Source organism: Hemitrygon akajei, chromosome 1 (genome assembly GCF_048418815.1).
Source record: "Hemitrygon akajei chromosome 1, sHemAka1.3, whole genome shotgun sequence".
Classification (NCBI taxonomy): domain Eukaryota; kingdom Metazoa; phylum Chordata; class Chondrichthyes; order Myliobatiformes; family Dasyatidae; genus Hemitrygon; species Hemitrygon akajei.
The window spans coordinates 111,351,459-111,366,951 of NC_133124.1; the positions used below are offsets into that span (position 1 = coordinate 111,351,459).

At 37.8% G+C, this 15,493-nt stretch overlaps 1 protein-coding gene across 1 annotated transcript in view; it reads right to left on the reverse strand.

Annotated features, from left to right (window-relative positions):
• LOC140729842 (eukaryotic translation initiation factor 3 subunit E-A) overlaps window positions 1–15,493 on the reverse strand; it is a 163,342-nt gene that overhangs the window by 19,372 nt on the left and 128,477 nt on the right. The window contains exon 11 of the mRNA XM_073050055.1: window positions 3,465–3,567. Coding sequence (XP_072906156.1) covers window positions 3,465–3,567 — 103 coding nt within the window. The remainder of the gene's footprint in view (window positions 1–3,464; window positions 3,568–15,493) is intronic.

Below are 15,493 nucleotides of genomic sequence, written 5' to 3' on the forward strand. Positions count from 1 at the left end.
TTAATCTCTTCATTGTTTCATTGGTAATTGTTATTTACTTGTTGATCGTTCAAGTTTGCCAATGTCCTCCTCTAACCCCTACATCAATTATGTACTATTTAGTGCTCTTTGTTTACCCTCAATTATTCTTGTCTTTTTTAATTCATGGAATACTTATTTTGCACTTTCCTGGGGGAAAAATCTGCACAGCGGTGAACACAACTGCAACTGATTCTCATTGTCCTACGTCACTGTTTGCTGTTTACTTTATCTGCACAAGTTCCATTCTCAGCTTCTGAAAAACAGCTCTTCTCCAATCTGTTAGCTTGGCGTATTTACATTATTCCTGTCACTTCAAAACACTACTTCATCATACTATGGTCACTAATGATTCTATGTCCCTATACATTTTATTCTCATTCTCTGTTATTAGCTCAATTTGAATTCTATTAGTTTGCACTTAATATACAGTGTGGAATAGGCCCTTCTACCTCAATGAGTTGGACCGCCCAGCAACCCACCTATTATAACATTAGCCTAATCACAAGACAATTTACAATGACCAATTTATTGACCATTTACAACTGACCAATTACAATCCAAGTATGTCTTTGGATTGTAGGAGGAAACCAGAACACCCAGAAAAAAATCCACTGAGTCATGAGAAGAATGTACAAACTTGTTACAGACTGCACTGGAATTGGTAGGTCTGTAGTCTAGTGTAGTTGTTTTTTTTTTCTCTTTGTGTTGTTTTTTATGTAGTTCAGTCTAATTTTTGCACTGTGTCATGTAACACCATGGTCCTGAAAAACATTGTCTCATTTTTACTATGTACTGTACATAGCAGTTATAGTTGAAATGACAATAAGAAGTGACTTGACTTGACTTGAATTCTGAACTCTGAGCTGTAATAGGGACAAGCTAACCTCTGCGCTACCACATTGCCTGGTTTAGAAAGAAGTCTTGTATATTTTGTAGGGACTCCTTTCTCTTATCCCCTTTATTGTTCAATTAACATCAGGGTGGTTGAAATCCCCTGTGATTATTCTATTTTTAAATTCATTTCCTGAATTTATTTCTATATTTCTTTCTTTACCTCCCTTTCACTAGTAGTTGGCCTGCAGGCTCCACCAATTAGTGCAATCTTGTAAGTCACCCCCTCACCATCATTACATTCCCTGCTAATTTCAAGACTTTGGCACTATAATTTCTGCTCGATCACAGGTCCCATGCAATTCTGTTGAATCCGTGCTGTTGGTCCTGTCTTGGAACTAGTGTCAAGGTGCCATGAATATGAATCCCTCTTTGTCACGTTAATCCTTCAGCTACCAATTAATTTGATGATGAGAAGGTCTATATCAATTTACACATTGAACCAATTAAAAAATTCTCATTCTTCTTTCTATCACTTCCTGCAAAACTCCACTCTACATGGCTTCAATGGTTATCATTAATCCTAAATCCTGGAACTGTGGATGCATCTTCAACATATGGACTGAAAGGGTCCATAGCAGCTGCTCATCCCAACCTTCTTGAAGACAATGAGAGATGGATGTTGTTCGGTATTGTTAACGATGCTCACATCTCACAGGAATAAAATACTCATGGTTTGGAAGTGTAAAACAATGTTATTTATATACAAACCATGCTCCCTGATCTTACCCAACTTTTAGCAAAATGAACTTGTTCATGGCTATTGAGCAAGCCATGGAATGAGTGGGCTAAAACACTTGGCTGAAATATTCCGACAGTAGTGTGAACCATCAGGCTCAAGGGAGAGAGGGTGAGTATGTATGTTTCAACTACAGATCGTCTTTCTATTTGGATTACAACATTTCAAGTCTAGTGTTCTGATTGATTTCTAGCGTCGGGAGACAATGAGGAAATCAATGGTCTACTTGGTTCAGTCAGGCGCACCACATCATGAGGTTTTATATTGATCAATGCCAGATTTTTTAAAAATCTTAGTGGTGTCCATTAATACAAGATGGACCTTCTAGCTTTAGGTGTCCAGGCAGTTAACAATGCTCCTCTGTTGGCCAGATGAAATAGTAGAAAGGCTGACTGTGAATATCTACAGACAACAGTTTCAGTCTACTATGTACCATAACCCATCTCATCAAAGCTTATTCCTTGAAAGAGAATTTATTAGGGTTTGTTTTAATGCCCCATGGCTTAGTGTCTCAAAACACTATACAGTTTTAAGTATTCTTATTATTGCCGTATAGACAAATTCAGCAGCCCACATGGTGCATGCAAGCTCCTGCAAAATATGGTAATGTACATGGCAAGGGCATTGTTTTGGGGTTTAATTGTAAATTTTGACCAGGTCATCTAGTCAGCTCCCTACTTCTCAAATGTTTACCCAACTGCAAGAATGATGGTCTTAGTTTACAGGCTCATCTAAAAGAATTGCACTTGAAGGAATGCAGCATTCTTTCAATACTGCACTGAAGTCTTGGCTTGGATTAATTGCTCAGTATGGATTGAACCCATGAACATTTAGTCAGTCTATTACATTAACTTGTAGGTTCCAAATCTTGAACTGAAATCTGAAATTTCTTTTAGTACATCTTGCAAATTTATTTTTCATCAAGTTAACTTGGTGGCACTGCAATTAACACTTCAAGTATATTTTATATTTGTTACATGAGTTATGAAGTTAAACTCCTTATAAGGCCTGAAGAAGCAGCTGAACCAAAAACAGTATCAATTAAAAACACAAAAAATGCAACCACATTGTGTTTGTAGAAATAGCAAGCATTTAGAGATCATATAAAGATGTGTGATTAGGGATAACTAACCATGATTGTCTGAACAGTGAAAGGAGAATGGCCTGCTTTCTATGAGGAGTCACTGTAAATGGAAAGCCTGCAGACAGCTGGTTTATTGGAAAGTAAAGAATTTTTCGCCACAAGTTTTTTCATTAGGTAGTTGCAAGTTTAAGTAGGTAGGGCAGCCCGATAGCATAAAGTGCGCACAGCAGAGTAATGGGCAGCACAGTAGTGCAAGTGCAGTATGTTAGTGTAGCAGTTGGTGTAACACTTTGCAGCACCAGCTGTAAGATCGGGGTTCAATTCCTGCTGTTGTTTATGAGGACTTAGTACGTTCTTCCCATGGATCTCTTCTGGGCGCTCCATTTTCCTCTCACATTCCAAAGACACTTGCAGTTGTTTTGGTGTACATTTGACAGATAAAGCTAATCTTTAAGTTGGCTATTCCATAAACAGCTTGCCCAACTTTTCTTTCAGTAAAAAGGTTACATAAAAATGATCAAAAACTATACAAATGTGATATGCTTCCATAGAACAATGAGGCCGTCTAGATATTGCACACTACTGTTATATACTTTGAAAAGGGGACAACTTGATACTAACCACTGAATTCCCCCCACCTCCTTGTTTCACAATAAGACTCAAAATCCACTTGAATGGATTTGCTTTTGAAGCAAATCAACAAAACAACATTTTCAGAGACCCTCTTACCAGTTTGGAATCTATTTTTGCATCCAGCCTGGCATTTCGAATCAAGTTGACAATCCATCGCTCTGCTTCTTCAGGAGTCATATTCAGTTTCTCTGCAAGCATGCTGAAACAAGGAGAAAGGAAAGTCTTTACAACAAGGCAATTTGATCATTTACATCTCTGAACAAGCTGCAAGAGTCTTATAAATTGTCTTCAGATGTGGTAAAGTGACCAGCCTTTAGCAGTAGGAAGGATAGAATCTACAGCACAGCAATGAATAGGCTTTAAATCTGGTTGCATCAACTGTTAACTATAGCAGAAACAAAAACCAAAATTGTGATTTACTACATGATTTGTAACTGCAGGTTTAAAAGAAAGAAAGTTCCTAATCAATATTTAACTCTACAGTTTTACTAGCAGATCAGCACTTTTGTAACGGCAATGTATCATTTGACTATGTTATCCAAACCATACGTAATCTAAATTATTTACCAGCACATCAGGACCAGAGATATTTTGTTTAAAGGAAGTTGGAAACAGTGGAAAAATTACAGCAATTTTAAAGGAAAGGAGGCAATGACAGGTGGAAGGAAATAATTTTATCAGTGTGTACAAATAAATATGAACTGGGTCTGAATGGAATAGACAGACATTTGTCACATGGACACAGTGAAGGTGGTAGGGAAGGTAACATAGTGCTTGTCAGTAGGGTCAACATCACTCCTCAGAACAATCCTAGTAAACAGTGTAAGATTTTCAGATATCAATGTGTCAACATTGACTTAATACAATCACAGTAAAAAACATAGGTCTGGCCAAAATAACAAACCGCGTGAGAAAATTATCACTTGCTTCACGTTACCCAACTGTGGGTCAGACGATTGGCAAATGAGAATAGAGGATGCAACTGAAGGCACTTGGGACAGTAGTTCATCAAGAATGGAAGTGGATTTGTGTGCCTATGTGGTGAATCCAAGATCATTCTACAGTCTTACACTACCGGACAGTGTTAATGTTTTCCATACGTTAATAATGACAGTGTCACCAATTTCCCCAGAAACCTACTCTAGTACCTCCATCAAAATTCATAGTTGCCTGAGCTATCCGTGTTCCTTAAATCTTTTCTTTTTGTTCTCTGGATAGCATTCAGAGTCCTAAGTTGGCAAGTTCAAAACCAAGAATTCAGTTCTAAATCTTAAGCAGGAGGTCTTGCCTGTTATAAAATTTCACGGAACTGCTTTCAAGGGAGAACAGCTTGATGTAAATAGATTAACCAGTATTTGTGGTAGCAACATAGTTGGTTGATACACTTCCTATTTCATAGCTTTGGGACTTTGATGCTGGGAAAGGTGTTGAATGAATCTCTTTTACCATTTTGATCTTCTGTGAGTGTAGTCCTAGAAAATCTTTACAATCAATTTCCTGTGCAGATTAACATAGTCGTTAATTCCTTTATGATTTTAACCTTACCAGCAATGCCCAAAACTCCCCACAGAACTCTGGAGAAACTATATTGCATCACAAATTTCCTTTCACTTTCCTGCTGCTGAACTCCATGCCATTTCTAATTCAAAATCCATGCCAATAATGTCAAAATCCACATTAATAATAAAAATTCAGCTTCAGTACAGGAACAAAGAGCTTTTAGATAGAATAGAATGGCCTATTCTATTGATATGAGACTGTAAGACTGGGAGGATTTTTACTTGAAGGAGACCAAAACTACAACAGCTGTTGGAGTCATACATTATATATCAAGTGTTAGTAAATTATTTCAAATTGCACTGGGAAAGTTGAAGAAAGAGGGAATGCAAATGTACTTGAGGCTTTTTATCATTTTGATAAAGCCCTGAGTGTTTGCTCGTTATTGCATAGTGCCTTGAAAAAATATTCAGCCCCTACAACCACTTTAGCATTTTATTGACTCATTTTCTAAATCTAAAATATACTGAAATAAGATTTTTGAGCTAATCTACTAAACATTATGCATCATGTCAAACCAAAAAAAAAATTTCACAACTTGTCAAAAATCTACTAAAAAATTAACCAAAATTGTGAGGCAGAAAAAGTATTTGTTCCCTTTGCAATTACTATGCTAACTTTCCTCAGGTTCAATACTGTGTATTATCTTATCAACTCACCCAATTTGTTGATGTAGAAAATTGGAGAATCACCTATTTTCTATTAATTCATAAGAATAAATAACCCTCTTTCTGTAAGATCCAAGTATGGTAGATTTTCAAGAGACCTAACCGATTAAATACATGGGTCCTTTGAAGATAAAATTATAAAGTAATTGGGGAAAGTAAAAATAAATATTAAAATTATTTTGAACTCCATGGAGCATGTGGGGATCCTCCGATATCCAGGCAATCTTTCTCTTCTTTTTTTTCTTTCTTTAGATAAGGGTTGGGGGGGGAGGGGGGAGGGTTAATATTATTTTTCTCACTATTTTATCATCACATTTATTCTTTGTAATTTTCTAAAATTTAATAAATAAATAAAAATAATTTTTTTTAAAAAAGAGACCTAACCAAAATGAAGATAAAAGAGCATTGAAGACAAGTCAGGGAAATAATAGAGAAGGGCAATTTTGGGGAAGAGTACAAGACCATCTCAAAGGCACTGAACATACTTAGGAGTTCAGTGTAGTTCATGTTGAAAACGTGGAAAGACTATGAAAACACAGCCACACTGCATAGGCTGCCCCTCTAAACTTGAGTCACCAGAGAAGAATGGTACTTATAAGAGAGGCTACTGTGATGCCAACAGTCACTCTGAGTGTGCTACAGAAGTCAGAGGCTGCAACTGAAGATGTTCATGGTTCGCTAATCTCTAAGGCCATGCACAAAAAGGGCTCTTATGGAAGAGTGGCAAAGTAGTAGCTCCGGCTAAAAAAAAAAGCATATTCTTGCCCATAAAACATTTTTCAAAGTGTCGCTCAGAAGATAACGTAAAGATGGTACATGGATGATAAGGGTATGGAGAACTCTGGTCAACGGGAGTAGGTAGATTAAATGGCTCGGCATAGATTAGATGAGCTCAAGGGCCTGTTCCTGTGCTATACTTCTCTATGTGGAAGAAAGATGAGACTAAAATGGAACATTTTGGCCTTAACACTAAGCAGTACATGTGGCATAAATCTAATATTGTACATCAACTGTCTCTATTGTAAAGTGTGGTAGAGGTAGCATCAAGCTGCAGGGAATGGAAATCTGGTCAGGATTGATGGGAAGATGAATGCTGCTAAACATAGAAAGATCCTGGATAAAAATCTGTTAGTCTCTATCAGAAAGCTTAACCTGGGAAGGAAGTTTCCCTTTCAGCAAGACAATGACCCAAAGCACATGTCAGAGCAACCATGGAGTGGCTTCAAATGGAAAAAAAATTGTTTGAGCGGCCCAGTCAGACCTAACATTATCCTAATTGAATATCTCTGGCAAGAGCTCAAGGTTGCTATCCCCCGCCACTCCTCAACCAATGAGGCACAGCTTGAGCAATTTTGCAAGGAGGAATGGGTAAATCTTGCTGCATCATGCTGTGCAAAGTTACTAAAGACTTACCAAAAAGACCACCGGCTGTAAAAGCTGCAAAAGGTGGTTCAACTAAGTACCGAACAAAGGGGGACGAATACTTTTAAACTGCTGACATTGCAGTTTTAAAATTTTTAGTTTTTCATGCTTTATAATTTTCCGTTTCTTCGGCTCAACTGTGAAAAAATGAGCATGTAATTCACAAATAAAAATTCTAAAATGAACTAGATCAAAATCCCTGGTCAAGGCACTGTTTATCATCCAATGCAACAGAATACCAGGGTTACAAAACCCACCAGCCCAAATTTTTACAGCACAATACCTGACGTTTGATGTGGAGTTTGCAATCTCTCCACAACTACAGGTTTCCTCCGCTATCCAAAAGTAAAGCGTTCCTATGAAACCTTTTGTAAGCTGAAATGGTGTAAAGCGAAGAAGCAATTACCATTAATTTATATGAGAAAAATTTTTGAGCATTCCCAGACCCAAAAATCAACCTACCAAATCATACCAAATAGCACATAAAACCTAAAATAACACTAACATATAGAAAAGGCAGGAATGATATGATAAATACACAGCCTTTATAAAGTAGAAATAATGTATGTACAGTGTAGTTTCATTTACCAGAATTGGAAAGATTTAGCCAAAACAGATTTGTAGAAAAAAATCGGCACGTACACGCATGCGCACACACCTGCCCGCGCAAGGCTTCACTGTCATGGTAGTCTTTCTCGGGGTAAACACAAGTTTAAAGTAGGCGTCTTTTTTCGTAAAAGCAAAAATCCTCTTCGGAATTCTTTCGGTTAGCGCAAAACAGGTACTAATGTAGGTCTTTCGTAAAAGCGAAGTGGCGCAAAGCAAACATTCATAAAGCTGGGGACACCTGTATGCACTTCCGTTGTACTGTAAGTTAGTGGCACACCAAGAAACCACAACAAAAATTATATATACAAGATGCTCATTAGTACTTTGTTAACCTGAAGCACTAATTCTGAAATGGCAGCTCAAAGAGATTCTGAGGGTTTGCAAACATGGTATGTAGTACTCAGCATCAAGACTGGATCTCAGCTCAGATTCCAGACTTGTCTCAACTATTCTCCCTGCCTTCAACAGAGAACATCCAAGATGTTCTACTTTTGACTAAGAATCTCAAGCATAGATGTCATGGCTTGTGTCTTTTCAATAAACCCAATACATTTCCTGCTGCTCTGTAACTAGTTTCAGAGCCCCATAAATCCTCGTCTATCAACACTACAGCTCTCAACCAACTGCTGGCATTTTCCTCAGCAGTCTGAGTCTACCTGGCAGTAAATAGCATGCAGTAAACCCTCAGGCCAAAAACTCTGCAGCTTCCCATCACTTCCTGCAATTAAATTTCTTCAAAAGCAGACTCTCCACAATTAACTGTCTTCAACACAGTAAAGGCAATCATAAAAGGTCTTTATGCTTTAAAGACGAACATTTGAATTTTTTAAGACTACACTTGGAATACAAAAAAGTACAGGCCTTTGACCTTTGTAGTGTGCTGACTGTGTCCACCTTTTAACCTACTCCAAGATCATAGTCCTTTTTTTTCAAAAATGGAAGGTCCAACGGGCGGTCTCTGTAAGGGTCGTGGAACGTGTAGAGCACGACTAGACACAGAAGACGTCCTGGTCATTCACTGCGCCTAGTCCCATCTTCAGCTGTCTCGACTCTTGTCTTGCCACTGGATCCAGATGGGAATTGGGAAGAGAGAATGAGGCTGGCACTGCGCAACTCTCCCTCACTTAAATCCAAATCAAGCGCTAGTTTTGACACCATCATAATGGTGTCGAGGTCTTCATCGACGATGATGGACAAACACACAGTTCCTATATGTCATCCAACTCCAGTTCTTACAGATGTATTAATCACTGGGGGTCTCCCAGGTCTCCTACATCTTGCAAGAGGAGCACACCACTGTTCTGGGATCTATTTGCACTCTTCTAAGTAAACAGTATTAAAGTAAGAAGCAGAAACTTGATAGAAATCTCAACTCTTCTCACCAAAGCCACAGTTCCCCAATCTAACTCTGTCCACTCATACTAGGGCTGCTCCCACAATTATATATGAACAAACCTCTATGATAGGCCACACTTTTGAAAATAATAGCATATTTGCAGGAACACTAACTCAGGGTACTCCCCCTGTTCGTCCCTCACCTAGCATCACTCACAAATAAGTTAATTATTTTCTTATTTTGAAATACAAGCCCACAAGAATACACTTATTGGTATAATCATCCATGTAGTACATGGACATGAGCATGTATACACATACACCCAATACCACCATCGAATCAAATCTCAATGACAATAAGGGATAGAAATAAAACAAAGGAAAACTCTCCAACCTAAGGATAACAATGAACATGCAAAGATTCACTTAATTCACCCAACTTCTTCACAGGACAGAATCTGCACCAAACATACCCATACAAGAGGAAGAATGCCTTAAAAATTTATTTCTACTTTTGCGGAAGCATAATGCATGCCCCGTGGTCTACCGATAATGGATAAAAGTAGGCCATTTTAGACTACAGACACACTATGCAGATTCGAATAATGTAAGCCCAACTTATCAAACCTGAATAACAAAGCTTCAAGTCTTTTTCTGTTTAACCTCTTTCAGGCTCACTTATCTCACCAATTTGCTCTAACAGTGATGATGATACCACACCATGAATTAACCTGGCTGCAAAGCACTCTAGGACATGCTGAGGACATTAAGGCATAGTGCCTCCTTACAAAGCATCGGCTAAGAGAATGAATGAACAAGTTGTTAGAGAAATATTTCAGCCTTGTTTCCCATAAAATAATCTTTCAACAGTTGCAAAACAGCAGTAATTTTCTTTAAGGAGCGTGCTAGATTTGACCATGTTTTTGGGAATGTTATAAAACTTAACTGGCAAGAGCTTGCTTGTGAATTATACACAGGCTCTGCACAAATCAAAAGCAGTGTCAGTATCCTTGTGATATAAAAAGTACAAGAGCCATCTGCACAACACAAAAAAGCTCTCAGCTAAAAGCCATTGTATTCCAGTAAAAATAGCGAAATCTGTTATCCTCTTGGAATATGGAATATCTTTATAATACATTATTAAGCTTTATTTTCCCTGGCATCATTTATTAGAATAACTCAGGGCTTTATCAACAAAACTTCACAATGAGTTCTTCAATTTAAGTAGCATTGCTACACATTGGGGAGAAGGAAAGGATGTTGAAGCAGAACAGGCATTGAAGGCAGTAAAAACCTGCACACAAGCCAGCTGGTTCAGAAACCAAAATAACAGGGCATGGAAATAGCCTTCTTGTGTTAACTCACTGGTGAGACACATGAAGGTCCATAAAAGGAAGCGTGAAAAATGGTTGTTAATTTCCTAAATAAAATTTTGCTTCCTTTGTAAATATGGAATAAATCTGGAGGCATAATCCAGTAGTAGTATCGCCTACAGCAGTGCTGCATTGGAGAAACATCAACTAAATGAGGTGATTGCAACAAGTTTTAGCCAATACATGCATTAATAGAAACTACCTTAAATACATTTCCACTAGATAGGATCTGATTAACAGTAATCTGTAATATGGGCATGTCAATGGTTGACTAACTCACCATACTGATTACTAGACAACTTTTACAGACAGTGCCAAACATTAACAAATGCTCTTTCACTTCACTAACGTGATACAGCAAGTAGTGAATACTCCAAGTGCATCTACTTACAAGTTCACGTGTAGAAAAGTCTGACATTGAAATCTCTGCTCTCTTCTGTTTGGTTAATAAATTGTGATCAAAAACAAAGACCACTCCTACATTTCTTCAAATAATGCAAAGGGATCTTTTGCATTTGACAGCCAGGACCTCGAACTACTCTCTCATATCTCATTTATAACGCAGCACTGTTTTCAGCACTAGAGTGTAGTATCTGCACAGATTAAAGACTCAAGTCTGATGATGTTAGATCACTCATAGTCGAGTCTAAAATTCCTGCAATGATTTGTTGAGTTACTTCTACTATGGCACACCTACTTTATGTACTAGATACAAGTTATCTTCAAGTATTACCTTAAACCTCTTCAGCTCCCAATTAACCATACAACTAATAGATCATGTTGAACAATATTCAAACTGCTACTGGTAACTTTACTTACATGGCTAATCCAGGTTCAGATTACACAGTACACAAATGATGGAAGTGATAAACAAGGATATTCATGACCAACAGTTGCAAATATTTTAAATAATTTGACAGAACAAAATGAAGTGACACTACATAGCTTTTAACATGGCTTCCCAAAGATTCAAAAGGAAAAGCACATATAACATACCAATCCCTCCCTCTGTCCCCAAATGTTACAGTAAGGTGCCATGAACTGAGATATGGACAAGAAATTCCAAATGCTAGTTTATGATATTCCAGACATTCTATGTAGTGAATCTCAATTTGACAAGGAAGTTTTTCACAGATGTCCATTCTTCAGCAATGATTCAGTGTCCAATGATACCACAGCTGAATCTCCCCTCAGCTGTACACTGGTTTCCCTCATTCTGGGAGCTGGCTTTAAAGCAGAATGCCAATACCTGCAGAAAACACCAATTTAGAAGGCCAACAAAAAAAAACAGGAGAGCCAAGTCAGCCAGAGCTCCGAATAAATCAAGGTCCATCAACAGTTTTGGATGTAAATTTTCTGCAACGCTTTAACTGCAAATTCTTCAGCCATGAAATGCTTGCGAAAGCACTGGCATTCCAACATCAGCCAACAAGAGGTAAAATTCATTCAAATAGTTTCTTTAACAAGGATGGTCTCAGCTGAGTTCTTCCAAAATGGGAGATGAAAGTGAAAATTATTTCTCAACTTAACATCACTGGCTTTCAATGAGCATTTTAACAAAAGCTTATTGCGTATTCAGTTGGCCCTTCATATTCATCTGTGCCCATCTCCCCAAAAAAATCCTCTGATCATTAAGGAAACAAGATATCTGCATTTTAAAAAAAACAGCAGAGAGACAGATTCCAGTGTCCAACAGGTTCAGTTCAGTTTTTTGGCGAACACATTTCTTAGCTGTCCAAATTTCATTGCAGAGCTTGAGGCTTCTGATATCATGGAATGAAATTTGCTTCTGTGAATAATGCTGAGTGATCCATTGCTAGAGTAAATGCTAGCATCTAGCCTCAAAGCACGGTGGCCATTTCTTTTGTATTTCACAATAAAAATATTTGTGGGATTCCATCTTTACTTCCTCCAGTGTTGAACACTTGCCATACAAGTCTATGTATGGCTTAGCTGCAAACTCAAAAAATAAGTTCACTTCAAGCAGCAGCTCAATGATTTAAAAGGAAATTAATCTGATTATAATGCTTGCTAGAAAAGACCAACTTTGTTTGTAATTGAGCATATTAGTGCTATCACATAGCAGCTCTTGAGTCCGTTAGCTACTGGCAAGCACTCAGCAGCTTAACAATTCTACTTGTCCTTAAAAGTCACATTTTAAAACAATTACTTTCTTATTTGAAGCATGTGACTAATTGTTTGTGCATACTATGCTGCCCCTTTCTCAAGTTAACTGCAAGACAAACAACTAGTGTGGAACATTCTTTTGCCATGATGAGGCCACTCTCAGGGTGGAGGAGGAACACCTCATATGCTGTCTAGGTAGCCTTCAACATGATGGCATGAACATTGATTTCTCCTTATGGTAATTTCCCATCCAGCCTCTTCTTCTATTCCCTACTCTGCCCCTCCTTCTTCCCTTTCTCCCATGGACCCCTCTCTTATCAGATTCCTTCTTCTCCAACATTTTATCTTTGTCACCTACTTGGCTTCACCTATCACATTCAAGATAGTCCTCCTACTCCTCCTCTCACTTTTTTATTCTGGCATCTTCCCCCCTTCCTTTCCAGTCCTGAAGAAGGGTCTTGGCCCAAAATGTTGATGGTTTATTCAGCTCCAAAAATTCTGCCTGACCTGCTGAGTCCCAATGACTTGTATGACATAAATAAACAATATAATGAAAGGAATAATGATGTTAACTGCACAAACAACTTCTCTTGAAAGCTTCTTTCCATGACCAAATTTCATTTCCAATCCTTAGGTCTGTGTAGTTTTTTGTCAGAGTGATTTGGCTCTGTGAAATGCCTTTCGGCATGAGGAGAGATTGAATAGGCTAGACTGCATACACTCAAGTTTAGAGGAGTGAGAGGCAACCTATGGAAACTTACAAAACTCTACAAGGCTTGACATGGTGAATTCAGAGAAAATGTTGCCCCAGCTTACGAGTCCAGAAACAGAGTGCATGGTTTCAGAACAAGGGTTATGCTGCAGTGGTTATGACTTGGAATGAGGACAGAGTAGATGTGGAAAAGCTGTTTCCCTCGGTGGGTGAGTCCAGGACAAGAGGTCACAGTCTTAGGATTAGAGGGTACCCATTTAAAACAGAGATGAGGAGAAATCTTTTTAGCCAGAGGGTCGTGGATTTACGGAATTCGTTGCCACATACAGCTGTGGCGGCCCAATCATTGAGGGTTTTCAAGGAGGAGATTGACAGGTATCTAATTAGTCAGGGTATCAAGGGATATGGGAAAAAAGGCGGGAATTGGAAATAGACGGGAGAATAGTTTAGCTCATGGCGGAGTAGTGGAGCAGACTCAATGGGCCGAATGGCCGACTTCTGCTCCTTTGCCTTGTGATGTTGTGATATCCAGGAACAGATCAGGCTCAGCTCATTTCCAAAATGTGCCAGGTCTCCACAACAGAAAGTTACTTAATTACTCACATACAACATCATACCGCAAATGCATATTTGTCACTTTGCCCCACTTGTAACTAAAAGGTGCTGCAATATGCAAAGAATGCCTTTTGCACAAAAGCCTGTATTTATCTGATTATCTGTAAAAGAATAAATTTTTGCAAAGCAATAATCAATTAATGTAGATAAAAGCAATTTACTTCATTGAGGTTTGTGAAACATGCCATCGTCAATTTTTTGCCTGCAAGCTTCCCTTCCTGACTTTAAAATTTGTGTACTGTGCAAAGAAAACATCCAAATGTCCCAGGATGGGGAAAGTAATGCTCCAATAATTAACATGGTTTTGTGGCAGTTCAATTAAAAAAACAGGGAACTGATCATTAATTGAAAAGCAGTACCAATTGATCAACAAGGTACCATCAATCCTGAATTTTGAGAAACCTGTTAATATTTCAGATGTCAGGTGTTTCTGTTTAAGGCCAGGTTTTACTCTGCAAGAATGAACTACAGATGTGCAAACCTGTGCTTACAGAACCTCATTAAAGAGAGAATTATATCAGTGGTTTCTTGGAAGTGATTTATTTTCTTGTGTTAAGCTAATATGAAACAGAAGAACCAGTCAATGAACTTATTACCTTATCAATGGTAGCTCCCTGATAATCTGGTGCAGAACACCAAAAATAATTAACAATAACATGACCATATAATAGAAACACCATCACTTCCCTTAAAATTTGTATGCGTCAGTGCATTTTTTTGTATCTTTCACGAACTATTTTAAATCAAAATGTCAATAATTTTAATTTTTGTCTGCAGATCGAAGCAATACCAAATTAAAGCTAAAATGAATTCAGATTTGGATAACTTTTCTGCAGTCCTTTTTATTAAAAAAAAAGTATTTAAAAATTTGCACTTTTGCCCACTCTAGTTATAATACTGACATCATGTCTTAATCCACTTGAATAATAGTATCAGAAGCAGAAACATATTTTCACAGAATGCAGCTAGATCAGACCAAAGTTCTTGTGCGTATATCTGCATTAATCACAAAACTGACCACAAAGATGAGAGAACTGACTTCGTTGTTCAGATGGAATAATTTCAATAGTAATTAGGAAATTAAGGATTTCTAGAGACTACATGATTTATTGATGTACTTTATTAATAAGTGCATGTAACTCAGTGTCTCCCAAAAGATTTTTGATCAGATCTCTGTCTCAATTCTCACAATGCTAATATTGTTGTATCAACTTGTCACACTGTACATTCAGCCTCTGGTCATAAATTGGCAGTGTCACAGGCAGATTTTAAATGAGAAATTTTTAAAACTTCATTTCAGAAGCACATGATAATTCTTGAGAGGGTATGTTAAATTTATAGCAATACTATATCTTCTGATTAACTATAAAGAATCCCTTTTGTTATTGTCAGATTTGAATACTAACTCAGCACTACCTATCGTACATAACGTGCTTTTGGTAAAACTCAGGGGCACCTGCACTCCACAAAGCTTGGCGAGGGAGAGGGATATAAACAAATCAGCTATGAAACTTATCTAAAGACTGGTTGGATTATGCACTACTTCATTAGTTGTGTGGGTTACTACCACTTTATTTATAGAGAACAATTTACAATAGGCACTCCTGAGAAGATCCACCAACAGTCACTCTGTAAAATCCTCCAAACCCAATGGTAAAATTGGCAAACCACGTCAGTATCTGGCTTCAGGCCAAATCTGTGGTGTCA